The 27,380-nt window shown below is 44.0% G+C and overlaps 1 protein-coding gene across 1 annotated transcript in view; it reads left to right on the top strand.

The window, feature by feature from the left end:
* LOC108291457 (pseudouridine 5'-phosphatase) overlaps positions 1 to 27,380 on the top strand; it is a 62,214-nt gene that overhangs the window by 29,095 nt on the left and 5,739 nt on the right. The window contains exon 2 of the mRNA XM_017511845.2: positions 9,835 to 10,053. Within this exon, the coding sequence (XP_017367334.2) occupies positions 9,835 to 10,053 (219 nt within the window). The remainder of the gene's footprint in view (positions 1 to 9,834; positions 10,054 to 27,380) is intronic.

Here is a 27,380-nt window from a genome sequence, read left to right as displayed (position 1 = left end):
GGGATGCCTCACTTCTAGCGAGTCACCTCCAGCCTCCGACAACAGCCTCCAGTCAGGGCCCACCTGAAGCCTCCCTTTTCCCACTGTAAAGCTTTCCCGCTCCCCCACTTGCTTCTGCCAAAGGCGAGTGCTGGTGTCCAACTCTCTTGCTATGTAAGCTTTGAATCAACAGCCTCTGCTCATTCTCATTTGAAGAGATTTTCATTTACCTTCACACATGTACAGTATCTTTATCACTCAATGCCTACTCATTTACCGGAATCTGGTCTTTTCGTGGGCTTCTCCTGTCTTTCCGCAAATCTGATAATGTCTTCCTATGACACTGGGATGCTTTGAGCAGATAGACTCTTTTAGTTCCTGCAAAGAGGTGGTGTGGTTTGGCCTTACTCCTCACTTCAGGCTCAGACTGGCTCCCTTTTGCAACCATGTGCGTGGAAGTGACTCTGGGAGTGAAGTGAAATAGCGCTGCCGACAGGATCTGGACTCTGTGCTGTGTGCCAGGAGCACAGAGAGCAATGTTTAACCACTGTTGGCCACAGTGACCTTCCAGAATTGTTTTTGCGGCCAGAGTTCTAGAGATTCTTAAGTAAGCTTGGCTGTGTAAGAAGGTCAGAAAAAGCCCAAGGCAACCCCAGATATCAGAACTAGCCATTTCAGAAGGCTAAAAGCCGCCTTCTGTGAAGGGCTGGGTTTCCAAGCTTATGTAGTTCAAAGCTCAATTTTTAGGATTGCTGTACTACTGACCAAAAGTTGGTTTTTGGAAATGGACCCTTATTTTCTAATAATAGCTTTCATAAAGCTGGAAATGCTTTCACTACAAAAGGAGGATCTTATGTTAGAACATATATATATAGCAAATATGTAAAAGTTTTGGTAGTTACTCTCAAAAGAAGGTCACCAAGGACAACTGTGATTTCATATGTAATGATTCCAGCCTAGAAAATGTTTTTTTCTTGATTTTCGTTTAAGAGAGATAAGCCAATTAATTAATCCTTGAATACAGTGTATTCCATTAAGTTGTCAATGTTTTTATTCCAAGATGTATGTTTCTGTAAAAGAGCTGACTTATTAGGGCATCTCTTCATAAGCACTTTACCCTGGCCATGTCCGTGAGAACGCTTTGCATATAACTTTCATTGAATTCTACATCTCATTTGATGCAGACCTAATTAACTGTGATTAACTGAGAACTCCAATTTATTGGAATCATTTGCTGCAATTAACTTGAGAAAGAATGGGGCATATTTAAGGGTCCTTGTTTTTAAATCTTGCTTTCATTACAAAGACATTAACATAAGTCTGATTTGGGGGTGACAGAAGGAAATAGGAAAAGAGATGTAACTAAGTCATAATAGGGTACAATATAAGGGAAAGTAAGTACTGGTATGAATGTCATCATAGATTGTTCTTTAATTTGTACTAGTACATTTGTATATGTACAATTGTTAGGTAAGATTGATATATTTTTAAAATCACAACTTTATAGAGCACAAGTCTTCCATGAAAACATAATGCCAGGTCTATTGCCCTCCGCTTGAACAAACATTCAAATCACTGGGAGGGTTCTGTAAAACACACATTGCTGGGCCCCAACTCAGTTGCTGATTCTGTAGATCTGGGGTGGGGCCTGCTGCATGGTTTGAAAGTTTGTTCTCTCTGAAACTCATGTTGAAACTTAATCCCCAGTTTGGCAGTATTGAGAGGTGTAGAGCCTTTAAGAGGTGTTGGGTCATGCAGGCTCTGCCTTCATGAATGGACTCTTTCATTCAGAGATTAATGAATTATTGGATAAATTAGTTATCACAGGAGTGGGACTGATGGCTTTGTAAGAAGAGGAAGAGGCCCGCTGGGTGTGGTGGCTCATGCCTGTAATCCCAGCACTTTGGGAGGCCGAGGCAGGCAGATCATGAGGTCAGGAGTTCAAGTACAGCCTGGCCAGCATAGTGAAACCCGGTCTCTTCTAAAAGAATTAGCCAGGCATGGTGGTGTACACCTGTAATCCCAGCTACTCAGGAGGCTGAGGCAGGAGAATCATGTGAACCCAGGAGTCATGGGTTTCAGTGAGCCAAGATCGCACCATTGTACTCCAGCTCGGGTGACAGTGCTAGACTCCATCTCAAAAAATTAAAAAAAAAGAAAAAAAGGGGAAGAGAGACTGAGCTAGTGCACTCAGTCCCCTCAAGGTGTGATGCCTGTGCCACTTCAGGACTCCATGGAGTCCCCACCAGCAAGAAGGCCCTCTCCAAATGCAGCCCCTCAACGTTGTACTTCTCAGTCCCCACAATTGTAAGATAGAAATGTCTTCATAAATTACCACGTTTTAGGTACTCTGTTAATAAGCAACAGAAAATGGACTAAGACAGAGCCCAAAAATAGGTAGTTTGACAGTGTCTCACATAATACTGATGCTGCTGGTCCAGGGACCTCACTTTGAGAATCAAGGTGTTAAGGAAACAAGCAGTAGAATATCTTAGATGAACAAAACTAGTGAGTTTACATTTTAAATAAATTCAACGATTACCTACTATGTACTGTCAAAATGGTTTATCAAAATGACACCACCACTTCTATCAAAATGTACTAGATGCTGGGTTTTAAATTAAAGCAACTTCACTTTAAAATATGTTGTTTTGCTCACATTCAGAAACACTGCTGACCCTCTTTCCTCAGCTGCCACTAAGGTGCTCAGCACTTCCGAGGAAGCTAAGGCCTTGTTGGGGTGAAGCTGTCACTCGATGGGTGACTAGCACCCTCCCTGGTGGCACCAGCCCCGCACTCACCTGCACCGTGCCTCCATCTTTGTTCAAGCTAACTTGTATCTCCTCGGCCCTCATTCTGCACTGCAATGAGGTGACCATCACATAAGACCATCGCCCTCATTTAAAGCAGCTAGTGTAGGTGGCGAACCTTTTGGGCCTGATCTGTTCGCAAGGGCCTGGCCAGTGTCAACATTGGGAGCCTTTTTGGTAGCATAGGGGCTGGTGGACCTGCACCCGCAGGCAGTTTTGCCCCTGTACCACTGCCCCAGCCAGAGTCAACATTGGGAATCTCCTCTGCAGCAGTGTGGGGGCTGCTGGACCTGTACCTGTAGGCAATCCTGCCCCTCCAGTGCTGCCTCAGCTGAGCAGAAGGGAGTGCAAGTAAGGAAAGAAGTATCTGAGGAGTCAACTTTGGACATGGGCTTTGATCTTTATGAACAAACATCTTTCATAACATGTCAGTAAAAAGCTGAACTCTTGGCTGGGCACTATGGCTCATGCCTGTAATCCCAGCACTTTGGGAGTCCAAAGTGGGAGGATCACTTCAGGCCAGGAGTTCAAGGCTAGCCTGGGCAACATAGGGAGATCCTGTCTCTACAACAAAATTACAAATTAGCCTGGTCTGGTGGTGCACACTTGTAGCCCCAGCTGCTTGGGAGCTGAGGTAGGAGGGTCACTTGAGGTCAGGACTGCAGTGGGATCCCTCCACTACACTCAGGTGAGACCTCGTGTCAAAAAGAAAAGCTGAACTGTTACACACATAGACAGCTAACATCTTTATAATTGTCAGATTGTGATCATTTGATTCTAACTCAAGATCAGCCTTGTAGTTTGTGTCTTCAAGGAGCTAACCTAGCTAACACAAAACACAGCTTTAGGTTTTTTCTCCTTTTTGTAATTGGGAATAAAAATTATGTTCAAGATGTATCAAGATAAGTTTTGGGGAAAAAAACCATTAAGTCAATTCCGTTGTGCAAGATGCACAAAGTGTAACTTCATAAGCAGTCATAAACTCAGGTTCATAATCCCTTACCCCAAATCTATAGAGCCAGATGTATTTAGGTTATTTTTAAAACATATTCGAATTCATATGTTCCATGACACAGAACATTCTTGGGGGTTCTCAGGCAGCATTCGTAATCAAATCCATTAATATTTCTATAGGGAAGTGGTTGAATGGTTGTACTAAGTATGATAAATATGGACCATTAAAACCACCTCATGCCAGCCCAGTACACATTTTGCAGCGTTTTCGGACGTTTTTGGGTTATGGAATTGGGAACAGAGGCTGTATTCCTCTGCAGCCCCGGCAATTAGTTAAGAAGTGTTTGTGAAGCTAGTTTAATGTGTGTAGCAGGTGTGATGTACTGGTGAATTCCAAATAATTGGTAGTTTTGTTTGCTTGTTTTTTTAAGCAAAATATTTGGTAGGAGGCACTTTAGTTTCTCAAGTTCAACAGCTGTTTGCTGTTATTGGCGTGTTAGTGTTAAGGGAGACAGCGGATCTTGTCAATTCCCTATAACTCACAGTTAACAAAAGCATTCCCTAATGACTCCATATGTTGATGCTCAGAGGTAACTCTGGGCCAAGCACTCAGACCACAACACAGATTATTTCACTTCGTGGACGCAACTGCCTAGAAAGTGTGTGGCATGACTACGTCATTAGGATCACATTTTAGAGGCATGCAAGCCAAGGCCCAGCAGACTTATAAGACATACAGTATGAATAGGATCCTCATTTTACAAGTGCTTTACCCAAGGCTGCTAGCTTCCAGAGTTTCCAGCTAGAAAGCTGCAGAGCTGGGGTTTCCCCTCAAAGCCACCAGGCTTTAGAGAGCCTGGCTTCCCTTTCTGGGCTGCCTGCCACCTCCCACACCTAGAGCGTCTCCCCCCCCCACCCCCCAGCTTTAAGGCCACCCCCTTCTGCAGGTCAGCAGCTTTTTATTAAATACATTTCTCCAACAGACATCACATGTCAGGCTAAGAAACTTGTCCCAGGACATGCAGCTAAGCTGGCAGTTTTCTGCTGGTCTCTTGGGTCCCCAAAGCCCTAGGTCTTGTATGAACATGGGGGTGGGAGCAAAATCAGGTCTTCCCATATGCATTAATGTTAGTCCGTTCTCACACTGCTTTCATAAAGAACTTCCCTGAGACTGGGTACTCTATAGAGGAAAGAGGTTTAATTGACTCACAGTTCCACATGGCTGGGGAGGCCTCAGGAAACTTACAATCATGGCAGATGGGGAAGCAGGCACCTTTCTTGCAAGGCAGCAGGAGAAAGAGGGGCGAAGGAGGAACTTGCAAACAAACACATAAAACCATCAGATCTCGTGAGAACTCTTATCAGGAGAACAGCATGGGGGAAACCACCGCAATGATCCAATCACTTCCCTTCCTCTATGCTTGGGAATTACAGCTCGAGATGAGATTTAGCTGGGGACACAGCCAAATCATATCACCATAATCTCTTCCTAGGTCTGCGATCCATCAGCTACCTTGAGGTGTTTTGCCCTTAAATAATGCAACTCAGGTTTATAAAATTGAAGATAGGTCCCCCATTTGCATGGCAAGCAGGTACAGCTTCACTGAGAGAGCAGTGGGGGAGAAACCCTCACTTTTTATATCTTTGTTGGGTAAAACATCGACCACTGTGCCTCGGGTGGACTTAGCAAGCATTTAAGTTACACTTTTAATTATAAAAGATGTTACTTGATTTGTTGCAATTACTCAACTTCCGTCTTAGAAACTAAGCCATTGGTCTAGGCTTCCTCCAGGCGCAGCGCTTCCATAACAGTTGAATTAACTTAAGGCGCAGTGCCTCCCATGCATCCCAGGAACTCAGGCTGCCTCTGAGGATGAAAACACACACCAGCTTTTGTGCCCCAGCCTGGAGTACCCTGTAGCTTCTTCAGAGCTTCTCCCTTGTGGCCAGGCTGCTCCTCTCCCCATGCTGTCCTTGGAGCTGCTATGGAAGCTGTTCTCAACTGCCACACAGATTCCAGCTAGGGGGAGGGGAGTGGTCACAGTCACAAGGGATATTTTCTAACTCACCTAAGGAAGGTAGTCATGTGTGGGGCTCTAGCATGTTAAAAACAGTATGACCTTTCCTGGTAGAAAGGACATTGAAGCAATGTTAAAAGCTGGAATCTTGTTAGTAAGCGGGGAAGAAGATGCATCTGATGGCCTGGTGCAACTGTTTTACGCTCCTTTATTTCAGCGTTTTTCATTTCACAGTGCTGTCCCTTTAAGTGTGCTATCATCAACGGCTGTAGTCGTCATTTGACCTGAGGAGTTTAATTGCTTGTTTAGATCCTTGCTTATTCCACGGATTTAGGATGATTTTATCTAAATGGTGAAGAAAAGTGTCTGTCTGCACAGTCCCCTACAGATTTATAATCCCACAGTTCTGTATCTTTTAAATTAAAAGCTCCATGACATTTTAAGCTTTAAATAAACATTGTTGAAAGCATTTTTAGAGGATACAGCTGTTTTTCTGCTTTTGTCCACACTCCTTTCTTCCTCTTCTTACACTTGCCTTAGCTCCAGTTCTGTGGAGCACCTCCATGGTCCTGCCTGGCCTCTGTTCCTTCACTTGGCTTTTCAACCCGATAGCGGTGTCTCATTTGTTTGATGCCTGCAGTTTCCTTTTGTCAGTTTTCCTCTCTCAACTACTGGAACAAACACTCAAGGAAGTAGAACGTGCCGCCTCACTGCCAATCTGTCCATCTCCTTGCCCTGAGAGCCCTGGCACTTTCTCCCCCTCAGAGGGAAGAAGAAAATAAATGGAGCACTCATGCGTGGGTAACCCTCCTTTAGAGGAGGATTTTCACCACTCAGCTGCTGAGGAGGAGGGTGGGCCAGCCCTTCCTTCTGTTCTACAGCTTCTGTAGGGAGACATAGTGCAGGATGGGATCCAGGAAGCCTTGAGTTACTCAGGTTTTCACTTGAACTTCTACTTCTACAAACCAGCCCAGGAATTTTTGTGAGAGTCCTATCTTTTGTACTACCCCAAAGGGATTTGACCCCTCCACTCAGGGATCGTGCTTTTGCAATCTCCAGTATCCAGACCGGTTGGAGGTTCTGAGGTTTGTTTGGTGTGTTGTACAGCAAACTTAATGAGATACAGCTCATGTCCAGGCGCAGTGGTTCATACCTTATTCCCAACACTGGGAGACCGAGACTGGAGGATCACTTGAGGCCACAGGTTTGAGACCAGCCTGGGCCATAAGGCAAGTCCTTCCATGTCTACTAAAAAAAAAAATAAAATACAGCTCATGGTAGAAAAGCAAGGGAAAAATATTATAGTGCTGAAAATGAAATGGCGCCTGACATGCAGCCATGGGTGGATTTGCCTAGAAAAGCAGAGAAAGAATAGAGAAGGGCTCTTCTTGTTGCTGGTAGCAGTCAAAGCCAGAGCATCCATCAAGAGGCAGAAAGCCCAGGGTCTGCTGTAGGAAAGAGGGCCACAGAGGGGTCAGTGCACAGAGGGAGCAAGGCAGATGGGGAGTGCAGGGCAGGGGCCACCCAAAAGCCCAAGGAAGAGCCTACTCCACAGCAACCAGCCTCACCTGGACCCCAGTGTCCACAGGGCGGGCTGGGCCCAGCCACAGACCCATCCCAAGGAGGAAGAGCCAGAGACTTCTGCAGGCAAGTGCAGCGAGCCCTGGGACCAGCAGAGAAGCGTGCACAGAGGCAAAGTCCACAGCATGGCAGCCAAAGCAACCAACAAGCCCAGTCCTCTGAGTACAAGGCGGCAAGAGTCCTAGCTGATACTGTAGGTGCAGCCAAGAGTTGCAGTTTGGATACTGCTGAAGGGACCCGTGTACAAGGCCACACAGAAAACTTCTTTTCTCAAGATAGCAGCACTCTACCCTTGGTTCATTCAGGAATTTTGCAAATAGTTGGTGGATATGGTTGATTGCCCAGACCCTGTGTCTATGCAGATGACCATTGACGTTCTGTGAGAAAGAATCAGGAGACAAAGCACAGGTGGCCCTACCGTTGCCACGGCAACGGTACCGTCGCGGCCTTCTCCATGTGCAACACAGCGAATCCTGTCCTGTGGTGCAGGTGGTCCTCCACATGCCTGTCTGGGAGGACCACATATTTTGGAGTTAAAATCTGCCATAACTCTTTTTTTGAAGACATAATCTCACTCATGTTTCCCAGGCTGGAGTGCAGTGATGTAATCTTGGCCCACTGCCACCTCTGCCTCTCAGGTCAAGCGATTCTCCTGCCTTAGCCTCCGGAATAGCTGGGATTACAGGCACGTGCCACCATGCCTGGGTAGTTTTTTGTATTTTTAGTACAGACGGGGTTTTGCCATGTTGCCCAGGCTGGTCTTGAACTACTGAGCTCATGCAATCCGCCTGCCTTGGTCTCCCAAAATGCTGGAATTACAGGCATGAGCCATCGCACCCAGCCCATAACTCTCTTTTAATAGCAGTTCATACCCTGCCAACTTTCAAAATGCATCTAAGCAATTACAGACAAGCATGCATGCCTATCTGCATGTAAACATGTGAACACACATAGGAGTATGAAGACTTACATGCCTCTTGGATGCACACAGCCTTCTTTGTGTGTGTGCATTGCTTCAGTGTGTCCTGGGTATCACAGATACTATCTTATAGGGGGAAAAAGTAGGGATGATTATTATGTTTTTCATGTCATTGTGGGACAGTTAAAGGTCATTGTGGTCGCCAGCTCTTTTCAGGACTTAACTGTTGAATCTAGTTGTGCAAATTCAGGGTAGAATACATCCTGCTACTGCTGCTCCATGTCCCATGGGAAAGATTCAGTGCTAAATCTACAACAGGTGGTCAGTCTCCTAGCGGAATTTGAATCCAGATTTTTGTCAGACGGGTCTGTGTCTTCTTTTTAAACCAGGTATGGACAGGTTTATTCCCAGCCTCTCAGGTTCAGGGACTGCCTCTGTGCCACCGCAGACTGGAAGACAAGGCCTCTGCCCAGGCTTTGGCACACAGTCTTCTGCCTTCACTGGGGACTTGGGAGGATTGTCACCAGGCAACTCTCAGCTCCATGGAGCTTACCTGGTTTTGAAATTGTACTTGGTAGACACTCCTTAGTGTTGGAGTATTTCTTTTTATCATGTATAATGCTTCCTAGCAGGTCAGTTAGTTGGTTCTTCAGTAAAGTGATCTTTCTACGCCCATGCTGGAGACAGTGAGAGTAGAGAAGACAGCTAGTGTGTCACAAGCACGCCCTAGGAGGCTGGCACTGTTTTGAGAAGGTTACTTGTGTGCCCTGAAGTATTCAGTCTGCAAAGTAGGATTATTTCACTGGAGTAGCGCCATCAGTAGTATTCGTATTGGTAATATGAGTGCTATTAATACTATGTGTATATTAAATATATATACAGAAAAAGCACATGAATAGAAATGTAGTGCCATGTAGCCTATGTTAGTGGTACTGGTACTATTATGAACAGTGTTCCTGTTCACCTTGTGTCAGCATGAGGAAAGCAGGCCCCTGCAGGGCCGCTATATTTCTTAGGCTGTGCCCCGAGTAAGTGCCAAGCTGGGAGTTAATCCTCAGGTCAACTTTCACCATCCCGTGACACAGCCTGTGTGTTAAATGTTCTGTTCTTCCCTGGGAGCTTCAAAGCAGCATCCTGGCCAGGCATGGTGGGGGCTCATCCCACTGGGCAGTGGAAATGTCCTTAATTCTAGTGTGCCATGCAGTGGAACACCAAGTAATGATGCCTTGTGCTATCGGCTGGAATTGACCATTCTAAGTATATATTTAAATTCAAATATGCACATTTAAACAGAAAACACAATAATACAGATTTCATTTCTCTCCTGAGTTCTAAATTTCCATACAGATCACGACTCCAGACATAACTCCAGCAGCCTTGAGAGGAGGCTGCCCATAGTATAATTTAGTGAGAATGACCTGCAAACCTTTCCCCTGCGCACTTAGGTCTCCACAAAGCCTTTGTTCATGGAATGCAACCTACACAGTGGATGTTATTGTGAACCTGATACAGACTTACTGTTGATACAGTATGCACTCTAAAAATCTCTGTCTTTTTTTTTTTTTTTCTGCAGATACTGAACGGCTCTATTCAGTGGTGTTTCAAGAAATATGTGATCGCTATGACAAGAAATACAGCTGGGATGTAAAGTCCCTGGTTATGGGTAAGAAGGCATTAGAGGCGGCACAGATTATAATAGACGTCTTGCAGCTCCCGATGTCCAAAGAGGAGCTGGTGGAAGAAAGCCAAACGAAGTTAAAGGAAGTGTTCCCCATGGCTGCGCTCATGCCAGGTGCGGTTGCCTCGCTGTTTGAAGGATTAAGTTTGTGAATATTAGCAGTGGTTTTGTAAATCACCTATATAGTCTAGCGTAGGGCATGCTGAGTTTGTCCTCTTTTCTTTAGTCTTGAAACTAAGTCCCTCCTTCATGCTCCTGAGTTTGGCTGATGCTGTGGGATGCTGTGATTCAAATTTCTCTTTAAAAGCTTCTTAAAATAATATGCATTAGTTTCAGTGATTTCTGGGTTCCAAAAACATTTGAGTATTGTTTATATTACTATCTATAAAGATTATGTTAGTGACAGAATGGCTTCAAAGTTTAACTTAATAGTTTTGCCTTTTTCTTTTCAAAATCAGGTATAGGATTAATATTTCAGCAACTATTCAAATTTAAACAAATTGATAAGGAGCTAAATCTCCCCAAAGACACTTAATTTAAAAAACAAGTAAAAAGCCTAATTCATTTTTAGCCTGTGTGTTTGTATGCCATTTAGCCCTTTCTTTATTTGTGTCCAGTTTTCTTCTGAATGGAAAGACAGCTTTGTTCCCTCCAGGCTTGTTAACTGACATTCAGTCAGAACAGGCTTGCCCACTGCTCCTTGTTCAAGAATGTTCTAGATTACAGACCTTGAAAATAGACTATTTAAAGATTCTTCTGGGATAACAGGAGGAATACTCTGTCTTTAGAATTTCTGGTGCTAGGCGAGAAAAAAAAACAGCAGTTCTGTGAGTAATCTTGGATTTAAAATGATATTAATATGAAGCATACATACTTTTGAAATGTATGTTATTTATACATATGTCCAAACATATGGATATACTATTCCTGGGAAGCACACACACACATGCAAACACACACCCTTTGTAATCACTCTGTCTGCATTCACTGCAAATGGTAGTGTTTGTGAATCTCAGGCATGGGTACAAGCACCGTGATATTCAGTTTTCTGCATCTAGTGTCTGTACCATTTGCACATGAAGTTACCCTGACAAGTCTTGGTGAACACATCTATACAGTTACTATATAAAAATTCAATTGTGGTAGGAAGCACATACACACAGACACACACACTAAAATTTACCATCTTACCTATTTTTTTTTTTTTTTTGAGATGGAGTTTCACTCAAGTTACCCAGGCTGGAGTGCAATGGCGCGATCTCGGCTCACCGCAACCTCCGCCTCCTGGGTTCAGGCAATTCTCCTGCCTCAGCCTCCTGAGTAGCTGGGATTACAGGCACGCACCACCATGCCCAGCTAATTTTTTGTATTTTTAGTAGAGACGGGGTTTCACCATGTTGACCAGGATGGTCTCGATCTCTTGACCTCATGATCCACCCGCCTCGGCCTCCCAAAGTGCTGGGATTACAGGCTTGAGCCACCGCGCCCGGCCTCCATCTTACCTATTTTTAAGTGTACAGTTCAGTAGTGTTTTAAATGTTTGGTAGAATTCTCCAGTGAAGCCATCTGGTCCTGGGCTTTCCTTTGTGGAGAGGTTTTCTTTTATTACTGATTGAGTCTCCTTACTACTTACAGGTGTGTTAAGATTTTCTTTGTCTTTATTTTCTCCCCTTCTCAAAATCATCAGGGAATCTCTGTCTTCATGATTCGGTTTTGGTAGGGTGTGTGTTTCTAGGAATTCTTTCATTTCTTTTAGGTTATCCAATTTATTGTCAAAGGATAATCCAACAAATGGTATTCTTTAATTTTTTTTTGTGGCACTGGTTATAATGTTGCCTCTTGCATTTCTGATTTTAGTCATACGAGTGTTGGTTTTTTTTTTTTTTTTTTGCTAATATAGCTAAGGTTTGTATGTAAAGTTACTCTGTGACCAAGCACCTCTTCTGACTTAATATACAAAGCACTCATGATGTATGAGGCACACATGTGTCCTATTTCTTCCATATGCCCCCAAGCCTTTCACATGGTTTTCCTTCTATACTTTTTGTTCTATATCCTAAGATATACTTGAAATATGTTCTACTGCAATTCTTAAAAAAAAAAAAAAAATGTTTTATCTAGCTAGTCTGGTAGTTTGGCTGGAGTGCTAGTGACTCTGTTTTATGGACTCTTCTTGGTGATCCCATCAATGTAGTGTCTTCATTTGGCCTTCTAAGCGAGGAGGTGTCAGATTAAGTAAGTTGCTAATCATAGAAACTCATAGAAGGTGAACAACTAGCCAGGAGCTAGTACTTCAAAGAGAGTTCAGTTCTACAGAACTTATCTAAATGGCTTTCTTTTCTTTCTTTACTACTTTTTGACTTCTTTTTTTTTTTTTGACTTGACAAATCCTGTTTTTTAGCATATGATTTGTGTGTGCATGTGTGTACATGCATATACTTACTTTAACTTTTACTAGCTGCACAATTGGGAGTAGGAACTTTGATACTGAAAGTCTGTCTTTGAAAATGATCATATCTACTACATACCATATACACAATTAACTGTACTTTGACAGAGCAGAGCATGCAGAAGACTTGAAGAGTATAAAAAAATGCACAAGGTAATCCTGTAAATGAGAAACTTAAAATCATGCTGGGATGCTGGCTCATATGATGTGCAGGGACAGCGGTTGGTTGATGTGCCGCTTTGATATTCTGAAACAAGTTAGGCAGGATAAGACAAAATGATTAGAAATAATACTTAACCTGAAGGGAAGGCAGACCAGAGGAGGACAATGTTGGACTGGATGTATAGAGCAGAAGGACAGGCCGAGCCTAATTCTGATCCAGAAATGGGCTCTTCCTTAGGGTTTCTGCTCAATATTATGCCAGTCACAAAAATGAAAATAAAATAGATCTTCTGTCCTGAAAGAACAGGCTTGGAGACCTAGTTTCCATTCATTTTGCACTCCTTCCATCTCCTCTTTTATCTTCACCCAACCTAAATTACCCTGGGAAGGTGGCCTTATAGTGTCATTGCTCTGTTGACTAGATTCAGAGAAACTTGCTGCTGTAGTCTTCCTTCTTGTAGGTGTTCATTTTGCTCACTTAGTACTTTATTTCTGTTCTTAAGCTGTAGATGAAAATATAACCCTTGACTTTTTTTTCTTTCTGAAAGTATTTTCTATTAGGGTACGTTAGGTTGTGGAAGTCACCTTGAGCTCTATAGAAAAGGAAGCTGTCTGTAGGGAGGGCTTGTTAATTCATCATTATTCTTTTTCACATGCTTTCAAAGCGACAGCTGAGCCCAAGGAGGTATTTAGCAAGTTAAATTGCAAAAGTGAGTGGTAGATTACCAGGGGAAGCAGCCCCATCATGCTGCAGGGGCTGTCTGCTGTGATTAGGCTGCAGGAGGGTATCTGCTTGGGCCAGTCACCAGGAAATCAGCCTGATTGTGCTGCAGGAGCATGTCCACCTGGGCGAATAACCAGGGACTCAGCCTGATTATTCCATGGGGGTGTGTCTTCCTTGGCCAATCACCAAGGAATCAGCCTGATTATGCTGCGGGGATGTGTCTACCTAGACCAATAACCAGGGAATGAACCTGATTATGCCTTGGCCAGTCACCAGAGCATCAGCCTGATTATGCTGCGGGGGCATGTCTGCCTGGGCCAATCACTAAGGCATCAGCCCCCTGCTATGGTGCAGAGGCGTGTCCTTGGCTTGATCATGGTATAGAAGTGTGTCTTTGCCCTGATTATGAAGCAGAGGCAAGTCTGCCTGGCCATGGTATAGGAGGGCTCTTTGCCTGGGTCAGTCTAGCCACTAAGAAGACAAGGTGGACCTAATAGACTTGAAAGACGAGACAAAGGCCTTGATGCACTCGGACATCAGCTGCCTGTTTGCTATAATCAGGTTTCTGGAAGGCCCTCTCCATGAAAAGCTGGGTGGGCCTATGATATCCTCAGTAGAAAGTCCTTTTGAGCAGTTAGTTCTGTAGGCATTTTCTACATGGCTTCATGCTTCAGTGGAAACTGTCGCTTAGCCAAGGCTTAAATTACCTTAGGAAAATAAACTGTCTTTTAAATTGTGGCACTAAGTTTAGGGGAAAAAATACATGTGGTTCATCTCTTGTGAGTTTTGTAGGGATTTTAAAAATAGGTACCATATTACAACTGGAAATGTATGTCACATTACTTAAAAAAAAATCTTCACTTGGAATATCAGAAAATCTTCTTCAAAACATAGCCCATGATGGTTACCTTCATTATATCTTGAACAAATCCTTTCAGTAATGAATTCCTTTGGATACACGAAATTCTACATTTCAGCATAACTCAGCGAGAGTAATTTGGATTCAAAGACCAATAAGAAGAAAGTTGGTGCCTTTTATTGTGTGGAATCCCCCAGGAGTTTTTTCTGTTGTCCTGGCTCTTTGCTTTACCAGGCATTTTCACTAAGCGTGAGATTCCTGGAGGAAGAGCCCCAGGTGTGGCATCTGGGCCAGTAGAAAGGAGTGAGGTGGGCCTGAGTCCAGTAGAAAGGAGTGAGGTAGGCTACGCCTGATTCCCTGGTGATCCTGCCCCTAGGGACAGCCTGCCTTGCAGATGTGCTCCTCAGCCTGGTGGTCTCTTCCCTGCATCTCTTGGTCCTCACTACCTGCACCAGGCTGTCTGGCGATAACTCCCTGCCCTCTACTTTCCCTCTCAGACGATTTAGAGCAGAAAAAGCAAACTAGAACCCTGGCCCCCTGGATAGCTGTGGGCAGGTGCCAGAGCTCCCCTTAGGTGGCTGAGGGGAGGGAGCAGGTGTGGGCTGTGCAGTGGAAAGCATTGGGTCCAGTCCCAGCTCCAAAGCCCAACATTCCCCCTGCTGTCCAGCTCCAGTCCCCTCAGGACACTAGCAATACTGACTGACATGCCCACTGTGGGGTACAATGATCTGAATGTATCCCCCAAATCTAGTGTTGAAACTTAATTACCAATGTGATAGGATTAGGAGGTGGAGCTTTCAGGAGATGGTTAAGTCCTGAAGGTGAAGCGTCGTGGATTGGATTAGGACTGTCATGAAAGGACTAGAGAGTAGGGCCTGCTCTTCGATTCCTCTGCCACCTGAGGACACAGCATTCCTCCCCTCCAGAGGGTATACCAACAAGGCACCATCTTGAAGCAAGGGGCAGCCTTCTGCAGAGACAGACCTGCGACTGCCTTGATTCTTTACAAAGTATCCAGTCCTAGATATTTTATTACAGCAGCACAAACAGCTGAGACCTGGGGCATTGCTATAAGACAACCTTGGAGTGTGTATGGTTACACCTGGCCCAGTGAGTCACTCCTAGCAGGCACTTCTGTCATCTTCTAACCCAGGAGGATCCAGTCCTCACTCTGAATCCCACCTTGAGGAGTTAATAAGGTCGTTCTCCATCCCTTCTCCACTTCATTGAAAAGCACACACCAGCCATGGCATGGACATGAAGCACATGATGTGGGCTCTAGTCCTGTTTTCATTCAAGCTATGTCTTCCTCTTGTAAGTAAGCCTTCCTCCTCAGGCTTACTTCGGTAATTAGGCTTGTTTCCATCCTTCTGCTTTTTTTCGTTTTAATTTTGGTCTTGGTTTATTTTCTTACACCATTGTCTTCCTGACTGCTAACAGATACACCCCCACCCTTTCCATTAGAAGCATCTGGCAGGAAGGCACGCATCCTCTGGAATTCAGCTAACAATTTGCCTCTTCTGAATTCTTGTGCATGTAGTGCTGAGTGAGCGCTCAGGCGGACACAGAGGAAAGGTCTCTTTCCTAGTGGGGTGTGTCATCCATTTGGGGAGAGGGGACAGGAATAGCTACAGCATCCAAGTGAAAATCCATGGTAGGATATCGTTACATGTCAAAATGAGAAATTCAGGAAAGAGTTGCCAAAGGGATATAGAATTAAGTAAAGCAGGATATTCTTGGAGCAGTGGCTGCTCCTGCGGTAGGGGGGTGACCTCGGGGGAGGCCAGTGAGACCATAAGAGATATCAATGGGAGAAGCCATTCCCAAAGGAAAATGGCACACGTGGAAGATTCCGGTCAGCCAGTGAGTTTGCTTCTATAAAGTATGAAGCCAAGCTTCTCATGGCTCACAAGGTTCAGAGAGGGAATATGGCTCTATGAGTTAACCTTCTTATTCTCCAGCTCATGTGTCTGCTTTCTGGATAGGGAGAACCATTGGGATTTTTAAAAGGAGGCATGTTGGAGTACAACCCGTACTTGGGGAGAATCCTCTGGGTTTTTGGCACTTAATGCTTGCAGACTAGAAGAGATGGGCCAGATTAAGGCCAGGGTGATGGTTAAAGACATATGCCCCCTTGACTGGGCCGTGGGTGCCCAGACCGAACATAATTTGGAATGTGTGTGTGAGGGTGTTTCTGGAGGGGATTAGCATTTGAATTTGTGGATTCAGTAAAGGAGGTTTTCCATCCCAGTGGTGTCTCAGGGTACGCGTCATTTTTTACGTCATGAAATTTGTCATAGAGGAATGAAAGGATGGTGTTAAGTAGGGAAAATATCCCTTCAGGATAACAAAGCACAATCATGATATGCTTTTTTTCCTATTAGAATGTCATTCTTTCTCGCAGGCTGCAGTGCAAGAGGTGCTATCATAATTCACTTCAGCCTCGAACGGCTGGGCTTAAGCAATTCTTTCACCTCAGCCTCTGGAGTGGCTAGGACTGCAAGTATATGCCACCACACCCAGCTGACTTTTTTGTTTGTTTGTTTTCTTTGTGGAGACAGGGTCTTGATATATTGGCCAGTGTGCTCTCAAACTCCTACCTCAAGCAATCCTCCTTCCTTAGTGTAATTCCCAAAGTATTGGAATTACAGACATGAGCCACCACATTGGGCCTTTTTATTTTTTAATTACATAAATTATACTTGCTTCATGCAACTCAAAAATGTATAGCATTAAAATTGGAAGCCCTTCTAACTCCCACTGCCTGGAGGTAACCATTACTCAGTCTTTATTCAGGGTACCTCATTTCAGTCCTTTTCTTATGATGCTCTGTGTTTGTATGTAGACACATACACACATAGATATGCTCACCTACACTCACCTACGTGCACCTTTATGGAATGAGGCCACTGACATAATTCATCTAGATGCAAAGCAAGTATATATAGACTCATGGGACAGAAATTCCAAATGTTTTAATTAAATTGTTAGCCAAATTTTTTTTTAAATAGGTCTAACAAAAGTGAGAACATATTTTTCCTAGGCTCTTAAGTGAATTGTCATTGTGGCTCCCTGAAATGCTGGACATCCATCCCTAGGGATTAGAAGGCACTCAGGGTGCTTCCTGCCTGGGAACACTTACAAGGTTACATTAGTCTGCAGCAATGCTAACATAATTCTTGTGTCAAGGCAGTTTCCAGAAGACCTCAGCAAGCTGTGCTGCTTTGGTTTCTCCTTAGTGATGGAGGTATTGTGCTGTCCAACACGCTTACAGCCCTATAGATTTTCATATGTCCACATTGACAAACCCACATCTCTTGTTCTATCTCCTATACCATTGGGTTCAGGGCCAGATGTTACCTTTAGGAACCAGAAAGTATCCAGGTCAGCTTCCAGGCCAGTAAAGAAGCCAGGAGAAGAATTACAGCCTTTAGCTTAGAGGCCACTCTGATTGTCCATTACTTTCTAAGTCTGGCCAGTGGGCCTCAGTGTTGAGGGACATTATAACACCTAGGTGGCAGGAGCCCCACAGAGAAGAGGGGCCCATTTGTGTACATGTCACTAACTGTGTCTACACCTGCCTGTCATTGCTGGCCTCCCCTCGGCTAGATTTCTCAGCTGAGTGCTGGGGCTATGCCAGTTAGATGTACCCAGGATGTTGGGGCTTCGAGTCTCATTAGGATGGACAGTACCTAGGAACCCCAGAACATATTCACCATGCCACGTTCAGAAAATATGCCCCTTAAGGGCATTCATGCCCCTTGTCCTTGTTGGTGTCCACTATGGTTGTGTGGACTCACAAGCATTGAGGACTTGCTGCATGTCATGTTCTCAGTGCTTTCACTCATGGGGTTGTGTGTCAGCTTCCTGCCACCCACTAAGAAACAGTCACTCTTAGCACTCCCATTTCACAGGTAATGCAGGGAGGGCTGCAGAGTTCAAGTTATTTGCCCAAAAGCATACAGCCTCTGATTATGGAGGCTGGCCTTGAACCCAGGTGGGGAATGAAGAGTCCAGACCTCTTAGCCATGGTACTCTACTGCCCCAGATGGTGTGGCGGTGACCTTATGTTGAGGTAGAAAATATCAGAGTACAAAGGGGAGAATGCCACACATCTACAACCATCTGATCTTTGACAAACCTGACAAAAACAAGCAATGGGGAAAGGATTCCCTGTTTAATAAATGGTGTTGGGAAAACTGCCAAGCAGTGTGCAGAAAGCAGAAACTGGACCCCTTCCTGACACCTTACACTAAAATTAACTTGAGATGGATTAAAGATTTAAACATAAGACCTAACACCATAAAAACCCTAGAAGAAAACCTAGACAAAACCATTCAGGACATAGGCATAGGCAAGGACTTCATGACTGTAACACCAAAAGCATTGGCAACAAAAGCCAAAATAGACAGGTGGGACCTAATCAAACTCCAGAGCTTCTGTACAGCAAAAGAAACAATCATTAGAGTGAACTGGCAACCAACAGAATGGGAAAAAATTTTTGCAATCTGCCTCTCTGACAAAGGGCTAATATCCAGAATCTACAAAGAACTAAAACAGATTTACAAGAAAAAAACAAACCCATCCAAAAGTGGGAGAAGGATATGAACAGATACTTTACTAAAGAAGACATATATGATGCCAACAAACATGAAAAAATGCTCATCATCACTGATTATTAGAGAAATGCAAATCAAAACCACATTGAGATGCCACCTCATACCAGTTAGAATGGCGATCATTAAAAAATCTGTAGATAACAGATGCTGGAGAGGATGTGGAGAAATAGGAACACTTTTACACTGTTGGTGGGAGTGTAAATTAGTTCAACCATTGTGGAAGACAGTGTGGCAGTTCCTCAAGGATCTAGAAATAGAAATTCCATTTGACTCAGCAATCCCATTACTGGGTGTATACCCAAAGGATTATAAATTGTTGTATTATAAGGACACATGCACAGGTATGTTCATAGCAGCACTGTTTACAATAGCAAAGACCTGGAACCAACCCAAATGCCCATCAGTGATAGACTGGACAAGGAAAATGTGGCACATATACACCATGGAGTACTATGCAGCCATTAAAAATGATGAGTTGGTGTCCTTTGCAGGGACATGGTTGAATCTGAAACCATCATTCTCAGCAAACTGACACAAGAACAGAAGATCAAACACCACATGTTCTCACTCATAGGTGGGTGTTGAACAATGAGAACACACGGATACAGGGAGAGGAGCATCACACACTGGGGTCTGTTGGTGGGGGCCAAGGGAGGGACAGCAGGGGAGTGGGGAAGTCGGGGAGGGATAACGGGGAGAAATGCCAGATATAAGTGACAGGGGGATGGAGGCAGCAGACGACATTGCCATGTGTGTACCTATGCAACAATCCTGCATGATCTGCACATGTACTCCAGAACCTAAAGTACAATTAAAAAAAAAAAAAGAAATTCCCAACACAGATACTCTCTGGGTTGTATGAATCTTATTTTACTGAGTTTTCTTTGTACGATGCAAAGCCTATCATAAGGGCAATTTTAATAAGGAGATTTTAAGCATGTTGGTTTATCAAATTGATTTAATCTTTATATACATTCTTTTTGTCTCTTTGAGATTTATATGAGTTCAGTTTCATAGGGCTGAGAACAATTTTTTAATTTAAAAATTTCTGCTCCTCTCTGGTTGCATTGAAATGGTAGGTCTGGCTCATAAAATATTCTATACATGGTAAACTAAAAAATAATTCAGCTGCAGAAGTACAGGAACTGATCATCACGCTTTAATAAACATTAATAAACCCTTATGCTATACATTTTTCAGTGAGTTATACAGTATATATAATATGTAGATACTATATATTCTTTAAATTCTCAACATTATTTTGATAATTTGTTCTCATAATGCCCTAATAATTTGAGCGGTTTTACAGAATGTTAAGTGTTTAAGGAAGAAACTGATTTGTGATTTATGGATTCCATTTCTAGGAGGATAATTCTCTTATGAGGTTAATTTCCTATCTGGTCTGTGCATGAGTTTCTTGAAGAATTGACAGTAATTCTTCTCATTAGTGTTCACAGGCAAGGGGGTGAAGGGGTTAGGTGTCAATGCCTGACTGACTTCCTGCATTACCAAATTTACCTCTTACTTTTCTACCCTTCCTGATTTTCCCTCTTTTCTTTCACCTCTTGGGCCTTCACATGATTTGTTTGCTATCTAGCAGGGGCCAGCAAGCTTTCTCTGTGTTTTCAGCTTTGCACACCCCATGGTGTATATCTGAAGCCTTCAGCTTTGCTGTGTTAAGAAACAAGTAGCCGTAAACAGTGCGTGAGTGCTGGTGCTGTGCTCCAATAAAACTGTCTCCACCGACACAGAAAGTGGAATTTCATCGCATTTTCACGTGATATAAAAATCATCTTTTGTTGACTCTCTCCATTTAAAAACAGGTAGTAGGTTGAATTTGTGTTTCAGAAAAAGAAAGGCAGGATAAAAAAAAAAAAAGGCTAAAAAACAGCAGAGCATGTTGAAATCCTGGATGTGAAGTAGCAGAGCCACTGGGTCTTCCACCCCAACTTGTGCATTAAAAATGCCACCCAGGGCAGAAATCAGGTTTATAAACAGAGCCAGAAAGACTTCAGATTTCCGATGATCAGGCACAGTGGAGGATGCAGATAAAAGATCCCTGCACCCTGCACTGTGAGCCCACCAGTTCCCTTCACCTCACTTTTGTTTATGCACAGCCCAAAAAGATCCTGGAGAACTCTTCTCTGGGGAAGGAAGTTACCTCATGACAACGACTCTCAAATACCATTTCAAGGCCCACTGATTAAACAACTGACTACAGGTAGTAACTTCCAGTTTGGAGAAGGCTCCCACCTGTGCCCCCAGCTGTGCTGTGTGGCTTACTGAGAATCTGGCCACTCAGCCCCCACTGTTCTCTTGTGGCGACTCACATCTGAAATGTCCTCTGGGGCACATGCATCCTTTCCAGACACTCCTGTAATCTCTCTCTATATATATATTCGTCCTTTCCTTTCAAGAGGCTTAGAACTTAAACTTCAGTTAGCCATTCTTGTTGCTATTATGCTGTTCAGTCCTAGTATAGCCATTTTCTAAAAGGAGAGAAAGCAAAGATCATGGATCAGTACCCAACGTTAGAGTCAGAGAGCAGTTTGCATACAGGTTGTCACAGAGGCACATCTAGAACACAAGGAGACTCTCATGCATTCCATGTGCTTAGTAAAATGGCATTATACTGTGAAGTGCTAATTATTCTCTGCAAGGGATTTTAAAAAAGGGATCAGGGTGGCCCTTGATCCCTTTGATCTGGAGTCAGAGGACAATTTGCATGTAAACTGTTACAGTGGCAAACCTGTAACACAAGGACACTCACATGTATCCCATGCTATTAATAAAATAGCATTTTGTTGTAAAGTTCTAGTCTAGTCATTCTTTATAAAGGAAAAAAGCGAGGATCAAGTATCAGTACACCATGCTATAGTGAGAGGGAAATTTTCATGTAAGTTGTTACAGAAGCAAATCTACAGTGCAGGGAAATATAGGGTCATTTTTAACATTAAGATGTCAAGTCCTACCTGGAGGAGGGGCATTTAGGGTCAGTAGGATCAGGTGGAGAGAGAGCCTTTCCTTCTAAAGTCCTAGTGCTTAGCAAAGGAATGAGGGAGACCAGATGTTCGGTCCCACTATCACACTGTATACCTGTAATCCCAGCACTGTGGGAGGCCGAGGTGGGTGGATTGCTTAAGAACAGGAGTTTGAGAACAGCCTGGCCAACACAGTAAAATCCTGTCACTACTTAAAAAAAAAAAAAAATCACACGCTGTATTCCTGTGTTTACTTCACAGAAACTAATGTAGAAATGTAAAAGTAATTTTCCTTAAATAAAATTTCTGTATCACTCTCAATATTAGTTTCTTATTTTTCAATGGCTGAAAAAAATAGTTTTGTTTTAACCTTTATTATTTGATCTAACTGTAATTACCAGGCATTGCTTAGTGGTTTGAATTGCCCTCCCTGGCTTTCCATTTTAATGTAAAATTTCTGTTATAAGTCTATGAAATTGGACCAGAACACAATCTGTGCCATCTGTGATAGTGATAAAAAGATTCTGGAGAAACGTGCTTCTTTGGTTAGAGGAGTTTATGCCAATCACATTTCAGTGACCCCAGAGAACATTAGACAGTACATGTTGCCACAAAGCAAGCAGCTGGCTGTGGGTAGAACAGGAGTACGGTTAAAGGCAGTCTGATGCTCATCCTCTGTATTGCCCCGAACCAGCAGACCAAATAAATGCAAACTGGACTCTTGCAACTGTTTGAAGATTTGAAAGGAGTTAGTTTATATTTATTTTCATAGCTGCTTTATTTCCATCAGTATTTAATGTTTGCCAAAAAAGGAGACACAGGTTTCCCACCCTGTCTCCCCATCAAGTATCACAAATTTGTGTATCACATACCAGAATTTTAGAAAGATGATTAATGTAGTTTAAGGTCATCTCACAGTTAGCACCTCAGTCTATCCAAGTTTTGTCCTCCAGGGTCAACCCACTGTATTAGTTTCCTAGGAATGCTGCATTAATTAACAAACTCGGTAGCTTAAAGCAGCAAAAAGTTACTGTCTGACACTTCAGAAGGCCAGAAGTCCGAAATCAAGGTATGAGGAGGGCTGCCCTCCCTCTGAAGGCCGCACTCCGCCTGAAGGCTCTAGGGGAGGATCCTTCCTGCCTCTTTTCAGCTGCTGGTAGTTACCAGCCACCCTTAGCTTTCCTTGGCTTGTAGCTTCATCTCCCCAATCTCAGTCTTCATTTTCACATGTCCTCCCTCATCTGTGTGTCTCTGTCTCCAAATTTCCCTCTCCTTTCATTGGATTTAGGGTCCAGCCTTAATTTAATATGGCCTTATAATAACTGGATTACATCTGCAAAGACCCTATTTCTAAATAAGGTCCTATTCCCGCATTTTAGGTGAACATGAATTTTGTGGGGAGGGCACTGTCAAGCCAGTATACCTCCACCCATACCTTCCTACTCTCAGCTCAGACTGCCACTGTCCAGGGTGCCCCAGAACCTCATGCTGCCGTGAGCTGGGGCATGGGCTCCATCACTCCTGTTTGGATGGAATGTTTCAGGAGGGCCCTGAGCTGAGGCTTATGCTCAGTCACTCATGTTTGACTGGGATGTTCAGGAGGGCCTTGAGCTGGGGCACAGGCCCAGTCACTAATGTTTGGCTGGGGTGTTCCAGGAGGGCCCTGAGCTGGGGTACGGACTAAGTCACTCGTGTTTGGCTGAGGTTTTCCAGGAGGGCCCTGAGCTGGGGTACGGGCTCAGTCATTCGTGTTTGGCTGAGGTGTTCCAGGAGGGCCCTGAGCTGGGGCACAGGCTCAGTCACTCGTGTTTGGTTGGAGCGTTGAGGGTCCTGAGCTGGATTGCAGGCTCAGTCGCTTGTATTTGGCTGGAGTCTAACAGGAGGGCCCTGAGCTGGTCTTCCTTGGCTGGAGTGTTCCAGGAAGGCCCTGAGCTGGGCTGCGGGCTCAGTAACTCCTGCTTGGCTGGAGTGTTCCAGGAGGTTCCGCCAGTCTTGCCAGAACCTGGCTCCTCTTCCAGCCCCCCAACCCAATTCCTTTCTCCTTTTTCCCTTCCTTCCACAGTACCACACTCTCAAACCCAGAATACAGGTGAGTTGCTTAATTTCATAAGCTGGATCCCGTGGTGCAAGCAGTGGCGATCCCTGATATTAGCTTTGAGTCTGTGCAAAATCCCTAGTAAATTAGGAGTGAAGATCTGAACATGGCCAAGGGCCCTCTCCCTCCCAGCAAGCACCTTTTCAAAGCAGCAGAATTCATTTGGAAGGCCTGGAAAAAGAAAGGAGGTGCTCTGCCAAAATCAATGATTTCTGAGAAAGAAGCATGGTCCCTAGAGCTTGGAGAAGATCAGAAGAGGGATAGCCCGAGGCATAGCTGTGCAGTAAATCATTAAGAGACGCCCACTCACAGTGGCTGTGGCTATGAGAAGTTTCCTGTGAGGGAACTAAGAAGCACACAGTAATGTTTGTAAGTGATGGTTCCATTTTAATAGATAAACATACAGAACTTATAAAAAATCAAGAATCTGTAATGCCAGCTTTCCTAAATTAGGTAATAATTCTTTTAAATTTATACTTAAAGTTACAATTTTTAAAACTATATATATCAATGTGAACACTATATGCTTTGGGGTTATTTTCTAGCATCAAGGATAAACACAGCCAGATAGTAGTTAAAGGGATCAGCACAGATTTTCTTCCATAATATAGTATTGCAATAGAGAAAAGAGACCAGTGTGTAACTGGACTCAACCTCAATTAGCACAGAGGTGACTGGGCCTTTTAAAGGGAAATTCAGGAAGTAGGGAGGAGTCAGCAGGGGCTCTGCAGAGTCGGGGAAGTGAAAATTGCAGAAAGCGGAAAGAGGGTTTAGTCTCTGTGAAGCCATCTGGGTTTGCAAACTGGTGCTGATAGAGGTCAGGTTCATGCCCTCTCACAGAGGCTTGTCTGCAGGGGTGGCTGAAACCAACAATCAGTTATTTTGGCAGCCTTGAGTTTTCGTAGGCAAGTACTTTAAGGGGGCTAGAGTCATCCAGGGGTGTGATGTTGAGCTATTGAACTTGTTCAAGTCTTTATAGACCAGTGTGGAGGCCTTGTGGAGAAAAAGACTCAGAGCAGCCTGGCTAGATTCTGGTCCAGGAGACACTTTTGTCACTGAGCACGAACATTCCATTTCTCACAATGCTAACAGCGTGTCCTTGTGGAATTATGTTCCCTTGATAAATCTTGAACAAGAAACAAATGCATCAGCATATGTTTTTTAAAAGTTAAGTTCACTAAAATCCATTTTGTGGACCCCTTTGTGAATGCCTGACCTACACAGCTCACCCCTTATGATGTAAAGTTAACTTGCATTCCTTTTATGGAATCCCAGGTGCCTGTTAGACCTGCATCCATCTTTCTCCCTTCTTGCTCATTCATTCCGGGCATCAGCTCTTCACACAGCAGCAGCTTCCTGCGTGTGATCCCTGACTGTCCGTTGATGACCGAAGGCTCATGGACTTGCCAAGCTGCCCACGTAAGACAGGGCTCAGAGAGCAAGGCAAGCCCTTGGATTGTGAAGTTCCAAAAAGCCTAGCATTCTAAAGCACAGTGTTGTTCAGAACAGAGGGGAGGTACTCCTGTGAGATCATGTGTGACCTTTGTGAAGAACCTGGAACAGGTGTTTTCTTAGGAAGCCTTGCAGCAGTAAGCACTTTCAGCTCACTCAAGAAAGTTCAAGTAGGCGAGAAATAAGAATGGAAACCCTGCATTACTCTATCAGATCTTGAAGGTTTTCTCTTAGATAAATGTGCCTGTCAGTCACATCGAATCACATCCCCTGCCTCCGTGCGCTATACCACAACAGCGAAGTCTGTTGGAGCGTGTGTGCTCCCCAGGTACACATTCTCCAGGAGGCAGCATCTTATTATAGAGTAACAGGTCTGTCATGTGTAGAGGAGAATGCTAAGTGCTTCATGAAAAGGCTCCCCACCATGAACTCAGATAACTGGATGCTATTTTTTTAACTTATTTATTTTTTAATTGACAAATAGAAATCGTATATAGTTATCATGCACAACATGTTTTGAAGTGTGTATACATTGCACAGTGGCTAGGTCAAGCTAATTAACCCATCTGTCATCTCACTTTCTCATCATGTTTTATGGGGAGAACACTTAAAATCTAGTCTTTGAGCGATTTTGAGTAGCCAAATATTATGTTTAATGACCTTTGCCTTAATTGTCCATTCAAAATCGGTCTTAGATATTTATGAGGGCCCAGCATGTGCCAGCCAAGCGTGGACTCATAATTGGAAACACAAACCCTAAGAAACTCCTAGCATTTTTGTCTAGCGCAGGGGCCATCCTCACATCCCACAGCCAGCATTCACAGCTTGCTTCATAAGCCATGGATAGAGCCAAAGGAAAACTAGCTCACTTCCCACTATGTATCTGAAATCATTTTTTTCTTTCGATTCCATGTTGCACACATGTACTGCAAGGAAAAGGAATGATTCCTGGTCCCACCACTGCCTTCCATTCCTAAGAACAGAGGGGACGGAGTACGAGGATGAGGAAAACAGAGGATGGGAAATAAGCACTTTACTCACTGGATGTCTGCATGGGGTCTTGGGAGTGCAGAGGTTATGACTCATTCTTGAGTGGAAGTTTCTAACCACATACATACAACTCAGATAACTACAGCCAGGTGCTGGAGGTGTTCCAGTGAATCCCAGAGGGTTACAAGGGTGGGAGGAGCTTGGTAACGTTTCCAGGAAGCAGTAGCACAGGAACTTAGTCTTCACCCACAAAAAGCAGGTAACAGCTCAGATTCTGAGACTTAGGAAGGGTGTGGAGGCCAGAGGGTGGTGGGGTTTTTCTGTAGTCCTCAGGAAGTGAAACTGCCTCACAGGAAATAAAGCAGTATCAATCAGGCAGTTTCTTTCTAGTTATATTTGAATATTGTCAGTGTTAGAGACAGGGTTTCTCCATGTTGCTCAGGCTGGTCTGCAACTCCTGACCTCAAGTGATCCGCCCACCTTGGCCTTCCAAAGTGCTGGGATTGAGGGCGTGAGCTACCACGCCCAGCCAAACCTGACATATTTGTAAGGAGCAAGAAAGAGCAGCCATCTGTCCACCACCTGCCCCCCAACCTCCTTGAACTGCATTCCCCAGACAGCTTGGTGTCATAGCTGACATTGCCCGTGTTGGCCCTCCTTTCCTGATTTATTTTAAACCTCATGTGTTCTTTCTTCTTCTGGGCATTGTTCTTTTCTTACATTCTGTTTTTGTTTTAAGGACTCAGTAACTTACATGTCTCCGTGAGTATTAATTATTATCATGACTGTTGCTTCCTTGCCCACTTTTCTCTGGATTGTCATTTTTTTCTGGAACATTCCTGTCTTCTGTCTGTTTGAGTCTTCTACAAACACCTGGCAGTGTCTTTTCTGCTCATTCCCAGTCAAGAACAGAGCACTTGTGTATTCATTTCCTGGGGCTGCTGCCACAAGACACCAAAAACTCAGCAACTTCTAATAATGGAAATGGACTCTCTCTCAGCTCTGGAGACTGGAAGTCTGAAATCCAGGTGTCACAGGGCCACACTCTCTCTGGAGGCTCTAGGGGAGGATCCTTCCTGCCTCTCCCAGCTCCTGGGGGCTCCAGGCATC

This window comes from Cebus imitator, unplaced genomic scaffold, assembly GCF_001604975.1.
Source record: "Cebus imitator isolate Cc_AM_T3 unplaced genomic scaffold, Cebus_imitator-1.0 Scaffold455, whole genome shotgun sequence".
Taxonomy (NCBI): Eukaryota; Metazoa; Chordata; class Mammalia; order Primates; family Cebidae; genus Cebus; species Cebus imitator.
The sequence above is the reverse complement of the archived record's forward strand: the minus strand, read 5'-3'. Positions and strand labels throughout refer to the sequence as shown.